At 47.3% G+C, this 14,617-nt stretch overlaps 1 protein-coding gene across 1 annotated transcript in view; it reads right to left on the reverse strand.

The window, feature by feature from the left end:
* Nucleotides 1–1,683: 1,683 nt before the first annotated feature.
* The window catches only part of LOC134396475 (zinc finger and SCAN domain-containing protein 16-like), a 48,152-nt gene continuing 35,218 nt past the window's right edge, over nucleotides 1,684–14,617 (reverse strand). Inside the window, exons 2-5 of the mRNA XM_063122998.1 lie at nucleotides 7,900–8,379; nucleotides 2,762–2,888; nucleotides 2,016–2,119; nucleotides 1,684–1,804 (exon numbers count right to left, since the gene is read on the reverse strand). Of these exons, the coding sequence (XP_062979068.1) occupies nucleotides 2,868–2,888; nucleotides 7,900–8,307 (429 nt within the window). The 5' untranslated portion in view covers nucleotides 8,308–8,379 and the 3' untranslated portion in view covers nucleotides 1,684–1,804; nucleotides 2,016–2,119; nucleotides 2,762–2,867. The remainder of the gene's footprint in view (nucleotides 1,805–2,015; nucleotides 2,120–2,761; nucleotides 2,889–7,899; nucleotides 8,380–14,617) is intronic.

The raw sequence follows: 14,617 nt of genomic DNA on the forward strand, positions 1-14,617 counted from the left end.
TGCTTAAGGCTTGTGCTGTGAGCAAAGGTTTTTCCGCATTCTAAGCATTTATAGGGCTTCTCCACAGTGTGAGTTCGTTGATAATGCTTAAGGCTTGTGCTGTGAGCAAAGGTTTTTCCGCATTCTAAGCATTTATAGGGCTTCTCCCCACTGTGAATTTTTTGATGATACTTAAGTCTTGAGATCTGAGCAAAGCTCTCTCCGCACTCTAAGCATTTATAGGGCTTCTCCCCACTGTGAATTCTTTGATGCTGTTTAAGGGTTGAGGTGTGAGCAAAGCTCTTCCCGCAGTCTAAGCATTTATAGGGCTTTTCCCCAGTGTGACTACGTTGATGCAGCTTAAGGCTTGACCTGCGAGCAAAGCTCTTCCCGCATTCTAAGCATTTATTGGGCTTTTCCCCACTGTGAATTCGTTGATGATACTTAAAGTTTGTGCTCTGAGCAAAGATTTTTCCGCATTCTAAGCATTTATAGGGCTTCTCCCCACTGTGAATTCTTTGATGATACTTAAGGCTTGTGCTCTGAGTAAAGCTCTCTCTGCATTCTAAGCATTTATAGGGCTTCTCCCCATTGTGAATTCTTTGATGCCGCTTAAGGCTTGAGCTTTGAGTAGAGCTCTCTCTGCACTCTAAGCATTTATAGGGCTTCTCCCTAGTGTGAGTTCTTTGATGCTGTTTAAGGGTTGAGCTGCGAGCAAAGCCCTCTCCGCACTCCCGGCATTTATAGGGCTTCTCCCCACTGTGAATTCTTTGATGCTACTTAAGGTTTGAGCTTTGAGCAAAGCTCTCTCCGCACTCTAATCATTTATAGGGCTTCTCCCCAGTGTGAGTTCTTTGATGATACTTAAGGCTTGTGCTGTGAAGAAAGCTCTCTCTGCACTCTAAGCATTTATAGGGCTTCTCCCCAGTGTGAATTCCTTGATGCTGCTTAAAGCCCAAAAGCAGGTCTATGACCCCCCTGGAGAAACTGAAGCAGAAGTTGAGCAGGGGGTGGACCTGATGGCCTTGTAGGCCCCTTCCAATTCAACTATTCTATTATTCTGTGACCAGACCGTGGGCACTATCATGCTAAACAATTATGAAGAAGACCTCAAAGGAATGTGGCACCAGCTCACCAAAGGACCCCGAGAAGGCAGATTTTCAGCTAACCAGCCCCCAAGTTCTTAAGGACTTTAGATAGTAGCAACAACCTTCAATTTGGCGGAGTTGCAAACAGGCAGCCAGTGGAGTCCCTTCAACACAAGTGAAACATGCAGAAGAATCATTCTGGTGCTGGCCCGTATTCACTGCTTTCGAACCTTGCTCTGAATTCATATTAATAAGGCAATTGCAGAAGTCTTGGCCACTTCTTAGAGATGAGAAGCCCCAACTCGAGGGACATCCTGCTGTTTCCAGAGTTAAATCAATACCCAAATTCCATAGTGGCAGTAAGAAGACCCACAGGTAATGGTTGGACAGGATATGTAAGTGCTTTATCTACACCTTTATGGCTTTATGTACATCACCTGGTGAGCTTTCTCTGGATTAGAGTATCCCAGGAACAAGGCCCAGGCACTGTTGCCCTCAATGACATTTGTATTCTGCACTGACACAAAGAAAGAAGAGCTGAAATTCCACCTTCCCGGATCTGGCAAGAAGGCAGAGAGGGAGCCTTACCCTGAGGAATCCCATTCCTTACCCAGAGAGGCCAGGATCCCACGATTCTCCTCCATGACTTCTTTGTGCAGAGTCCTCTGGCCTAGATCCAGCAGAGCCCACTCCTCCTCTGAGAAATGCACGGCCACCTCCTCAAAGGTCACCAGACCCTGAAAGAAGAAGAAATGATGTTCTCTTTAAGCATTATGTAGCAATCCTTGAAGACAAGGATGGTGAGGTCCTTTCTAAATGCCAAATCATTGTGAGTGACCTTCAAGGCCTTCCTAGCAGCCATCTGGGAGAAGAGCAAAGGCTAAAGGGGCAGGCTCTTCCAGGACCAAAGAGATGTGCAGGGGACGGAGGCCCCCAGGACTCCCCTACCTGCCCAGGCTGTGCAGAAACCGCTTCCACTCCACCACCAAGGGAACGAGGCCCAGAAGGATCGCCCAGGATCAGTTCAGTTTCTCTGCAGTTTTTTCTGTTCCCTGTGAGGAAAGCAAAGAAGGTGAGAAGGTAAGTTAACGTTCTTAACTATTCCCATTTTCATTGTTTTATTGGAATCAGTGTTTATTTATTGCATTTGCTTACCATCCCATAGCCGAAGTTCTCTGGGCAGTTAACAAATGATAAAAGCACTTAAAAACAATATCCAAATATTAAAAACTGCAAAAACATACAATATACACATACATATAAAACTACTATAAGAAGTTTTAAAACTATGACCCTAAAAAAGCAGACCTAGGCTAATTACATATTGCTAATTACATATTGCTTGACTTGGCACTGAAAAGATAACAATGTCAGCGGCAGGTGAAACTCATTGGGGAGATTGTTGCACAGTTGGGGGGCCACCACAGAGAAGGCCTCTCCCTTGTTGTCGTCCTCTGATCTTCCCTCTGAGTAGGTGCCTGGAGGAGGACCTTAGTTGTTGAGTGTGTAAGTCCCACTCTGGCAAGCAGGCTACAGTGGGTCTTACACACTCAAGCCACAATACTAAACAACATTTCCTTTTTGAGTATCTCCCCCAGGAAAATCAGACTCCAGGAGAATGTTAAAGCAGCTCATGCATCTCAGGTGTAATTGAGGGAGGGAGACCATGGGAAAATACGTCCACTAATTCTTACCCAGTGAGGAGGGTCCTCCGTCACCCTCCTGCAAGATCCACCTGTCCAGCGGCCTCTGTGTGGTTCCCGGTGGATCCTTCTCTGCCTCAGGGAAATCTGTGGGCACTTAGGCCAACATCCCCTGGACCTGGAGCAGGAGGGAGGTTCCCAGGCAGGGAAGAGGGATTAGAGAAGGAAAGAAACGGGTCAGGTCAAGGCCAAGGGCATAATTTCCCAATCGCTTTACCTTTCAGGTCTCATTCTAAAGTTGATCTACTATCCAAGACACACAGCGACGTGTCTTTGTCAGGGGGCTAAGATATCAACCCTGGCAAAAGCAAAGTGCTTTAACACCCTCCGAAAACCAGCCAGGAGGAAAGACAGAACCTCCCAGACATTCCCTGATATCCAGCATCTTCCGCTGTAAACACAGCAGTTTGGCGTCTACAAATGCTCTTCCTGTCCTGTTGGGAGGAGACTCTGCCACTGGCTGAAGAAGTATCCCCTCCTTCCCCAGAACTTCATAAACCCATTCAGTTCTCCTGTGATCATAAGAACAGCCCTTCTGGATCAGAACAAGGGTCCATCTACTCCATGATTCTCTCCCCACAGTGGTCCATCAGCTGTTGAATATGAACTCACAAGCAGGACATGAGAGTCGCAGCACCCTCCAGCCCATGTTCCCCAGCAACGGGTGTACTTAGACATACTGCTTAGGATACTGGAGGTAGGATATAGCCATTCATAGCCTTCTCCTCCAAGAATTTGTCTAACCCCCTCTTTAAACAGTCCAAATTCATGGCCATCCCTGCATCCTCTGGTAGGGAATTGCACATTTTAATGACGTACTGTTAATTTAACGAGGGCCTGCTCTACCCATGAAGAACAACTATACTTGCAGGTGTCATTGGAAATTGGGGCATCCCTTCCTTAGAGGACATGTAAAATGAAGTTGAGATAAGTATTAAGAACACAGTCCCTGTTAGTCACCAGGATGAAATGCTCTCACCTGCTCTTGGTCCTCTGCCTGGCTCAGAAGGAAGCCTTCTGCCAGGGCCACTGCCTGGGAACTGGTCTCCGCTCCACACTCTCTGACCCAGCGCTCCACCTCCAGGGGCAGGACAGCCAGGAACTGCTCTAGGACCACCAGGTCCAGCATCTGAGCTTTTGTCTTCCTTTCTGGCTTCAGCCACTGGCGGCAAAGGAGGTGGAGTCGGCTGCAAACCTCTCGGGGCCCTTCAGCCTCCTGGTAGCAGAAGTCCCTGAAGCCCTGGCGCTCTGTGTCTGAGCAGGTGTTGCTCCCAGGCTGGTCCTGCTGCACTCTTCCTTCCCAGGGCTCTGCACTGCTCCCTCCCTGGATGTTTCCTGCCTCAGGGCCAGCAAAGCTTTGCTCTTCCATCTTCACTCTCTTCTGCTCCCACCAGGACTCGAAACAGTCTCCTTCCTTGGCTGCCAATTTCTCCTTTGAGGCAGGGACTGCGCTGTAGGAATTAAAACAGAGAGTGTGAAGGAGGCACACCAGGGTTCTCCGTGAGAAGGTTCCCAACTTCCCACCTTGGCAAAACCTGGTAACGGAGCCGGATGGCTTCTTGACTGATCATTTTGTCGAAGGATGGCGAAACAACCCGCCCCCCCCCCCCAGCAACAAGGCCCATGTGCCTTCCCCAATAATTTGATTCTTGTTAACACCAGCCTGGCAAGGTAGGCCACAGGCCCAAGCTTCAGAGCTGATATTTGGAGGGGGTCTCGAGGAATCCTGGAAAGGCGCGTCTCCTCTAAGTGGGATCTCTGAGTGGTGGTCAAAGGCTCTAAGACGCGGTTCTCTCTTTTGAGAAAGTTTATTACAAGCAGTGCTTAACACTGCACGGCGGAAGCCCTCAGAGGACCCAAGGAACTGCCAGCTATTTTCAGGAAAGGCTTAACCTACTTATAGGTTCAGTCCCCTTAGAAATAATGCAGAACCTCTCCATAGAATACACCAATCATGAAACAGTAACAGGTAAGTTTCTCAGACAGTTATAAGCAAGGATTTTATGCATGCGCAGAGTGCAGCCTTTTCAAGGACAAAACAACAACAACATGTCAATGATTAGTGTGAAACTTGTGCCCATCTGTTCATTTCACGGTTAGCTGTTTCTACCACGACACCTTCTAACTGTCCTAGTAGGCACACAGTCTTGTGAAACTAGTGTTTCAACACTCTTCACAAGAGTTGGTGTCATGGTTGCATTCTTAATACGTTTTCCAGTTACTGCGGAAGGATAGATACTTTGATTTCTAGAGAACAAGCCCAAAGTAATGATATTAGCACAGGGTGGGCTCAGGGGAAGCCCACATACCTATTTGCTGGAATTCCTCGACAGGGTGCAGCTGGGAAGAACAACCCCCCTCCTTGTTTGCAAGAGATAGCAAACACAAACAACATAACATAACCCTCAATCCCCTTACTCTAACCCCTACCATCCCCCTTCCCTCCTCCCCTCCCCCCACCTCTTCCCCCCCCCCAAATCTCCGTAAGTCTAATACTCCAGCCATCTACTTTAGGGGGAGGGGGGGAGGCAGTGCTGCGCCAGGCCGGCAAGGTCTCTATGCTTAACCTTTCTATCTACAATTATCTCATAGTACAGTTAACAATTCTATTACACCCCAGATGCCCCAGCCTCATCTCCCCCCCACCTGTTCCAATCACACTTGCTTCCTCATACAGACCCAAGCTCTTCAATAACTCCTTACCCTGATCCAGAGAGATTACTCTGTGCTCCCCCTTTCCATATGTAAATCTTAGAAAAACAGGATAACCCCACGAATATGTGATTTTTTTCTTCACTAATATTTCAGTTATTGGCTTAACACTGCACCTCCAATTCAATGTATGTTGACAAAGATCATTATAAATTTGCACTGATTTGCCTTTATACTGTAACTGGGCCATAGATCTCAGTTTCTTCATGATTTGCTCTTTTTTATAATAATTACCAAATTTCACCAAGATATCTCTAGTAGCCCCTTTGTAATTTTGCCCCCCCCCCCACTCTATGGACTCGATCAATTTCAAATTCTTCAATTTGCAAATCAGGCATCAACTCTTTAAACCAATTCAAAATTATTTCTCTCAAGTTTTCTCCTTGCGTTTGAATAAAATGTTTTATTCGAAGCGTTGAACGGCGATTTTGATCTTCTGAAGCTATCAGCCTTAATTCGTGGTCTTGGAACCGCACATTAGTCGATTTTTCAAAAGCCTCTTGTTTCTTCTGGGTCAGGTCTGCTCCCGCCTCCAAATCCTTTATAGCTTTATTGTTCTGCGAAATTTTATCAGCTAACACACGCATCTGTTGTTTAAAGTTTTCCGTTTGCTGATCCATTTTTTAAAAAATGATTGTGTTGTTTTCTGCAATAACAGTTTTGATTTCAGCTAAGGTGGCTGGCTGACTGCCAGCTGCTTTTCCACCTTCAGCCATTTTTTCTTCAGTTGCAGAGTCTGTGCTTTCCTGTTCTTCTTCAGAAACTAATTCTTCCAGATGGGGGAGGTTATGGTTACTGGGACGTTTTCTAGACCACTTAACTTTTGCAATTTCTTTTTTAATCCTTCTTTTTATATTAGACATAGGTCATAAATCTCCTCCTTAACTCCCGGCTTCCCTTAGCGGTTTATTATATCTTCTGTGTGCTTTCCACTACTTAATCACTCTTTCTTCTCTTGGGGGGGGGGAATTACACCACATATCAAAACAGCATTCACTGGGGGAGACCGAAACAAGCCATAAACACAGTCCCAAAAGTCCCGACAACACCAAACTTCGTCTCCCCACCGAATGCTGCAATCGCTCCAATCTGCAGATCACCTCCCCCCCTTAATCGCAATTTAGCACACCATCCATCGATCAAACTGCGCCTGAGTTGCTTTTCTCTTTATAGAGCCAGTTTTTTTTTTACAGCTCTTCTCCGCTTTCCGATAAAAAGTGAGCTGCGCCATAAATCAGTCCTCGTCTCTAACAAAAACAAACCATTAACTGCTGTAACTAGCAGTTGGTTTCGATTTCCACAGAGACGCCACAGAAACGTTCCAACAGTCTCACTTAAAATCCTTTCAACTTTACTCCATTATCAGCAACTTAAACACTTAATATTCATAGTCCTTTTCCATCATGTTGCTTGAGATTTATGCCCTTTTAAAAAGAGATAATTGATTTTCCCGGCAAGGCGGGAAGAATTAAAAAATTGGAGAATTAAAAAATCCTTACCAGCTTCATGGCTGCCAAGCTCCACCCCCCCAAGTTTAAGTTTTCTTAAACTTACTTTGTTTACAGGAGGGAGGATCCCAGACAGAGCAGGGGGAGGTGGGAAGGAAAGAAATGGGTCAGGTCAAGGCCAGGGGCAGCATTTCCCAATCGCTTTACCTTTCAGGTCTCATTCTAAAGTTGATCTACTATCCAAGACACAAAGCCATGAGTCTTTGTCAGGGGGCTAAGATATCAACCCTGGCATAAGCAAAGTGCTTGAACACCCTCCAAAAACCAGCCAGGAGGAAAGACAGAACCTCCCAGACATTCCCTGATATCCAGCATCTTCCACTGTAAACACAGCAGTTTGGCGTCTACAAATGCTCTTCCTGTCCTGTTGGGAGGAGACTCTGCCACTGGCTGAAGAAGGATCCCCTCCTTCCCCAGAACTTCATAAACCCATTCAGTTCTCCTGTGATCATAACAACAGCCATTCTGGATCAGAACAAGGGTCCATCTACTCCAGGATTCTCTCCCAACAGTGGTCCATCAGCTGTTGACTACGAACTCACAAGCAGGACATGAGTGTCACAGCACCCTCCAGCCCATGTTCCCCAGCAACTGGTGTACATAGACATACTGCTTAGGATACTGGAGGTAGGATATAGCCATTCATAGCCTTCTCCTCCAGGAATTTGTCTAACCCCCTCTTTAAACAGCCCAAATTCATGGCCATCCCTGCATCCTCTGGTAGGGAATTGCACATTTTAATGACGTACTGTTAATTTAACGAGGGCCTGCTCTACACATGAAGAACAACTATACTTGCAGGTGTCATTGGAAATTGGGGCATCCCTTCCTTAGAGGACATGTAAAATAAAGTTGAGATAAGTATTAAGAACACAGTCCCTGTTAGTCATCAGGATGAAATGCTCTCACCTGCTCTTGGTCCTCTGCCTGGCTCAGGAGGAAGCCTTCTGCCAGGGCCACCGCCTGGGAACTGGTCTCTGCTCCACACTCTCTGACCCAACTCTCCACCTCCGGGGTCAGGACAGCCAGGAACTGCTCCAGGACCACCAGGTCCAGCATCTCAGCTTTCGTGTTCCTTTCTAGCTTCAGCCACTGGCGGCAAAGGTGGTGGAGTTGGCTGCAAACCTCTCGGGGCCCCATGGCCTCCTGGTAGCAGAAGTCCCTGAAGCCCTGGCGCTCCGTGTCTGAGCAGGTGTTGCTCCCAGGCTGGTCCTGCTGCACTCTTCCTTCCCAGGGCTCTGAACTGCTGCCTTCCTGGATGTTTCCTGCCTCAGGGCCAGCAAAGCTTTGCTCTTCCATCTTCACGCTCTTCTCCATCTCTGCTCCTACCAGGACTCAAAACAGTCTCCTTCCTTGGCTGCCAATTTCTCCTTTGAGGCAGGGACTGTGCTGTAGGAATTAAAACGGAGAGTGTGAAGGAGGCACACCAGGGTTCTCCGTGAGAAGGTTCCCAACTTCCCTCCTTGGCCAAACCTGGTAACGGAGCCAGATGGCTTCTTGACTGATCATTCTGTCGAAGGATGGCCGTACAATGCCCCCCCCCCCCACACTAGATACAAGGCCCATGTGCCTTCCCCAATAATTTGATTCTTTTAAACACCAGCCTGGCAAGGTAGGCCACAGGCCCAAGTTTCAGAGCTGATATTTCGAGGGGGTGTCGAGGAACCCTGGAAAGATGCGTCTCCTCTAAGTGGGATCGCTGAGACACGGTTCTCTCTTTTGAGAAGGTTTATTACAAGCAGCGGTTAGAGCTGCAAGGCGGAAGCCCTCAGAGGACCCAAGGAACTGCCCGCTATTTTCAGGAAAGGCTTAACCTCCTTATAGGGTCAGTCCCCTTCGTAACAAGGCTGAACCTCTCCATACAATACACCAATCATAAAACAGTAACAGGTAAACTGCTCAACCAGTTATAAGCAAGGATTTTACACATGTGCAGAGTGCAATCTTTTCAAGGCCAGAAAAAGAAGACGTCAATTATTATTGAGAAACTTGTGCCCATCTGTTCATTTCACAGTTAGCTGTTTCTACCACGACACCTTCTAACTGTCCTAGTGTTTCAATACCCTTCACAAGACTTGGTGTCATGGTTGCATCCTTAATACATTTCCCAGTTACTGCGGAAGGATAGATACTTTGATTTGTAGAGAACAGGCCCAAAATAACTATATTAGTACAGGGTGGGCTCAGGAGAAGCCCACATACTTATTTGCTTGAATTCCTCGACAGGATGCAGCTGGGAAGAACAGACCCCCACCCCGGGTTTGTAAGAGCCAGCATCTGTCTCAAAGGGGGCTCCGCGACCCCCGTCCCAAAGGAACCAGATTCATGGTTGAAAATGAAGTTCCGACTCTGCCGCAACGGGAGAGAGAGAGTGTGTAACCAGAGCTGAATTAATGCCATTAAAAACTAATAATGTGTGAACATTTATTTCAAAAGTTAAGCAAGAAAACACTGAATACTTTTTCAGCTCGTTAAACACATGAAATATGCCACTAAGGAAGCCTTAAGAGATGTATGATTTAGGGTGACCCTATGAAAAGGAGGACAGGGCTCCTGTATCTTTAACAGTTGTATACCAGTATGATAATGGAACCAGTGACCTAGGGAGGTGGTGGGCTCTCCCACACAAGAGGCCTTCAAGAGGCAGCTGGACAACCACCAGTCAGGGATGCTTGAGGGTGGATTCCTGCATTGAGCAGGTGGTTGGACTTGATGGCCTTTTAGGCCCCTTCCAATTCTTCTATCTTTAGCAATTGTATTGAAAAAGGGAATTTCAGCAGCTATCATTTGCATACATGGATCACCTGGTGAAATTCCCTTTTCTATGCCCTCTCTGCTCCCAGCACTTGAACCCCAAAATAGCACCAGAGTAACAGCGATTTCTCCCCACTCTCAGGATGCGAATATCAGGCTCACTTCACACATCAAAGAGGGATGTACTAAAACCAACAGCAGGCTCCCTTCATAATCAACAAAAGCGCCCCAGGTTTTATTTCGAAGGCCTTGTGACCAAAGAGACTTGTTAATTTTGCTTATTCACTAGGTTTAAATCAGGGAGAGGAAACGAAACCAAAAATGCAATGCAAACAGGACACCAAGGCAGCCTTTTGCCTGCAGGTGGGACATTCCTCCTCCCCACCTGGGACCTTTCCTCTTGTGTCCCTCCCAGACACCCCCCCTTTCTCCAGCCTTCCCTTCCGCGATCCCCTAGTTATGGGGAGGGAAGGAGGTGCAAGGAGGGGGGTCTCCTGGAGGGGCCCCAAGTGGGTCAGTCTCCCTCTGTCTTCCAAAGCACCACCTGCCCCAAACCTGCCCCCTCCCCCCTGGGACCCCCTTGCAATCTGCACTCACCGGCTCCTTTGCAGGGGAAAAGAGGCTGCAGATGGAGGACACACGAAGCTCGCAGGAGCAGGGGGAGAATCCCAGGATCCTTTGCAATGGGGGGAGGAAGTGTGGGGCGTGAAGGGAGGGGCCTCATCCAGCCTTGGCTCTAGGTCCCAGCCCCCTCTCCGCCTCTTTAACCCTTTGGTGGAGGCAACACTAGAGAGCCGCAGAGGCTCCTGGCAGAGACGTGGACCTGGGACGGGGGCTTTTCCACGTGTGTGGGGGGTGTATTTTATTCCCTCTGCAGCATCGCCGCCCCATTTGCTCCTGGGGTTTTTGTGGGATCCACAGCCATTTCCCCTTTGAGTGCGTAAAGCAGCCTCCGGCATGAGAGCCCTCCATCCTTCTGCCTGCCCTTGCTGCAGAACAGCGTTCCCCAATCTGGTGCCCTTCAGATCCGTTGAGAAGCAACTCTGAACATGAATAGAAGCTCTAAAAAGAGAGAGGTCAAGTACGGTGAGCCTATGAAAAGGAGGACAGGGCTCCTGTATCTTTAGCAGTTGCATAGAAAAGGGAATTTCAGCAGGTGTCCTTTGTATATGTGGAGAACCTGGTGAAATTCCCTCTTCATCACAGCAGTTAAAGCTGCAGGAGCCCTGCCATCTTTTAAATCTGGTCACTCTAGTTTTAAATCTGGTCGCTCCTGCAGCTTTAACTGTTGTGATGAAGAGGCAATTTCACCAACCTGCAGGAATTCCCCTTTCTATGCAACTTTTAACGATACAGGAGCCCTGTCCTCCTTTCCATAGGGTCACCCTAATGTTAGGTGAGGCCTTATCAGGGTACAGGAAGATTCCAGACTCATGGAGCCTCTAGCCATGAGGAGTACAACACACATGGTAACTCCTGTTCCGAGTGGCCTCTTGTTGCACACTTTGACCCTTCCTTTGAGAGCAGGACGGAGTCCTTCTCAGGCTCCGGGCAGCAAAAATGTCTCCCCTCCAGGAAAAAACAGGCCTGCTTATGAACCAGTTTCACTCCCAATACTTTCCATGGCTCCCTTCTAAGCCCTCTCTGTTCCCCCAGCAATTGAACCCATCCTCCTCCCAGTCTGAAACGTCACCGGTCTCTAGTGCCAGGTAAGTGCCCAAATTCCCCACTTGCAGTGCGGACGCTGCTTCGCTTTGCTTCTTCACGGTGAGTTTCAGGCACTATCTCTTGAAATGTCCTTCCTCTTTGCAATAAGGCCATTGAGACCAACCCCCTGCTCAATGCAGGAACCCACCCTAAAGCAGACCTGACAGGTGGTTGTCCAGCTGCCTCTTGAAGGCCTCGAGTATGGAAGAACCCACAACTTCCCTAGGTCACTGGTTCCATTGTCGTACTGCTCTAACAGTCAGGAAGCCTCTGGCCCTTTCCACTCCGCTCATGCCAGCCGGGCTGCCAGCGTTCCAGTCTGAGCCCATGCTGAGCCGGCAGCGGTTGCATTAGGGGATTCCCTGCCCCAGAGTGATACACCCCCATCTGATCCACAAGCAGGGCAGCGTCTCTCAGTGACGCAGGGCAGTGATCACTAACCAACGTGGTGAGATCTTCCGGCAGGGTGGAATAGAGGCGGGCACAGAGGAGGAGGACAGGCAGCAATGGGAGCAAGCATGCTGGAGGCTTGTGGGGTTGAACCACAAAGCCCATGATGTAGTACAGCTCCCAGACACCAGGCAGGCAGAGATGCCATAGATCTTTGGGGAAGTCAGTCCTGGCAGATGCCCCACCACAGCAGCACCCAGGCGGAGGAGGGAAGGCAGCCATACAGCAGACATTTCTGGGGGCACAAGGAAGTGAGCCAAGGATTGTTTCAAAGCCAGTAATGCAAACCATCCCTGTGAGGTGGGAGCAGCACAGAGAGATGCCTTTTCTTTTGCATCCCATAACTAGGAGGCTAGGAGGATAAGAGTAAAGCTTTGTGATCCTTGCTTCAGAGTTGATTGACTGCATTGTGATCACAGCCATTACTAAACAACAACAAAATAAGAACATCAATAATTTTGTTGTTTATTCGTTCAGTCGCTTCCTACTCTTCGTGACTTCATGGACCAACCCATGCCAGAGCTTTCTGTCGGCTGTCACCACCCCTAGCTCCCCCAAGGTCAAGTCTGTCACCTCCAGAATATCATGTTGGATCCTGGAATGGATCCTAGTTATGTTTTGCATTGATTTGTTAATTGCTGAGAATCTGGAGGAACAGAAGACTCAGCAGAAACTTAAAGGTCAACTCTACACCTGGACATTGAGTGTCATAATTGAATAATTGTCTAACTGATTGTCTTCAATTAAGGGTTGCAAGGAGTTGCATCATTGTACAGGTTGTCTATAAAAGTAAATGTATTTTCATGTGCAGGTATAACTTCCATGTCCCGCATGTGAGCTGTATTGACTGACCATTTGTAAGTATTTGTATCAGTATTGCCATAACTAAATTATATATTTATTTGCCAGTAAAAAGGTTTATTTTAACCTACATAAATTTCTGTCTTAATTCACGTCTTTGCTGACTTGGCTGAGAACCGCTGTAATCTCTGCTAGTCTCTGTAGGGCCCAGACAGAGACTTAACACAAAAGGTTATATGCCAGAAACCCAGTCTGTGCAATAACTAAACAGCTTCTAAAGCTATAACTCAACATATCATCCATCCATCTTGCCTTTGGTCAGCTCCTCTTCCTTTTGCCTTCCACTTTCCCTAGCATCAGCATCTTCTCCAGAGTAGCAGTACTAATTAATATGAATAGCAATAATAATAACAACAACAACAATAAGGAGTTGAACCACAATGAAAGCCTGCCTGACTTCGCTGAAGAGGAAAAGCCAGGAGAGCTTGGGCTATGGGGTGGGTAGCAGTGCTGTGTTTCCTATCTGTTATTTATTTGCTTAGTATATGATTTCAGGTTGTGTTTGTGCATTTGGTGGGGCTACTGTCTAAAAAAACACTGGGAAAAGTCCATTCAGAGACTAAGAAAGAAAAGTTTCCCAGTATCCCAAGTTATTAAGTATCCCGTTTTGCTTATCCCCCCTCCAACTTTGGGATTGGAGGATGCTTCATCAGGTGATCATGACTGGGAGTTGAATCTGCCCTTCAGCACTTCAAAAAGGTACCTCTCCTGCTTTTTTTCATGCAAAGTGCTGAAAATAGGCTCAAAATGACCCCCACCCACGACTCTCTAAGCACAGCGAGTTTCAAATAGTTAGCTTGACAAACAAAAAAGTTATCCACTAATCTTTTCCGCAATGCAATCCTATGGGCGAAAAATCCAAAATGGCGAGCGGAGTGCTCCGCAAAAAGAGGAGCGCTCCGCTTATGGTCGTTCTCTTCGCCATGCTTCTCCAGTCCCCCGATCCGCTTCTCTTCCAACTGTAGGGGAGGTGGATCACCCCGGTTCGCTGTTGCTTCCCCGATTCTAAGCGAAGCGGATCACACCCCTAGCTTCTAGTAATCACTGCATTGATTTCAAGGTGTTTACAGATTGACTTGAATCTTCAAGTCAGTTCATTTCAAGATTGAACTGAAGCTTCAGTTGGAGCTGGCAACTTAATTCCCATCAAAGAATTCACACAGGGGAGAAGCCATAAACATGCTCAGAATATGGAAAGCAGTTATTTATTTATTTATTTATTTATTTTTATTTATTGCACTTATATACTGCTCCCATAGCCGGGGCTCTCTGGGCAGTTTACAGAAATTCTAAAATTAAGATAAAAACAAGTATACAAAATTTAAAATACTAAAACACAGAACATACACACATAAAGCATTAAAAACCTTTTAAAAACTAAACAAGTGGGTGATTAAGATGGGCCGCCATATGCCTGGGCAAAGAAGAAAGTCTTAACCTGGCGCCGAAAAGAGCCTCATCAAAGAGATAATTTCATAGTCTGGGGGCCACCACCGAAAAAGCCCTGTCCCTCATTGCCACACTCCGAGCCTCTCTCAGAGTAGGCACCTGGAGGAGGACCTTAGATGTTGAACGTAGTGACCGGGTATATTCAATCACAGATTGTACCTTTCCTCAAACAATCCATTCAGGTGATATGTGCCATGAATGCTTTGTAAGTGGAAAGTGCTTTCATCAAAGAATTCACACTGGAGAAAAGCCCCAGGATGTACTCTTGATTTTGTTTTTGCTCCAAGTTGAGAGACGGGCAGTCTGAAGAGTAGGAGTGTGTGTGTCCAAGTAACCCCATTGTCATAAGAAGGCTTAGTTTGCTGCCTCCCTTGTGTCCTTGAGTAGCCTTCCAGCGGAGCTGTTC

Source organism: Elgaria multicarinata, chromosome 3 (assembly GCF_023053635.1).
Source record: "Elgaria multicarinata webbii isolate HBS135686 ecotype San Diego chromosome 3, rElgMul1.1.pri, whole genome shotgun sequence".
NCBI lineage: Eukaryota > Metazoa > Chordata > Lepidosauria > Squamata > Anguidae > Elgaria > Elgaria multicarinata.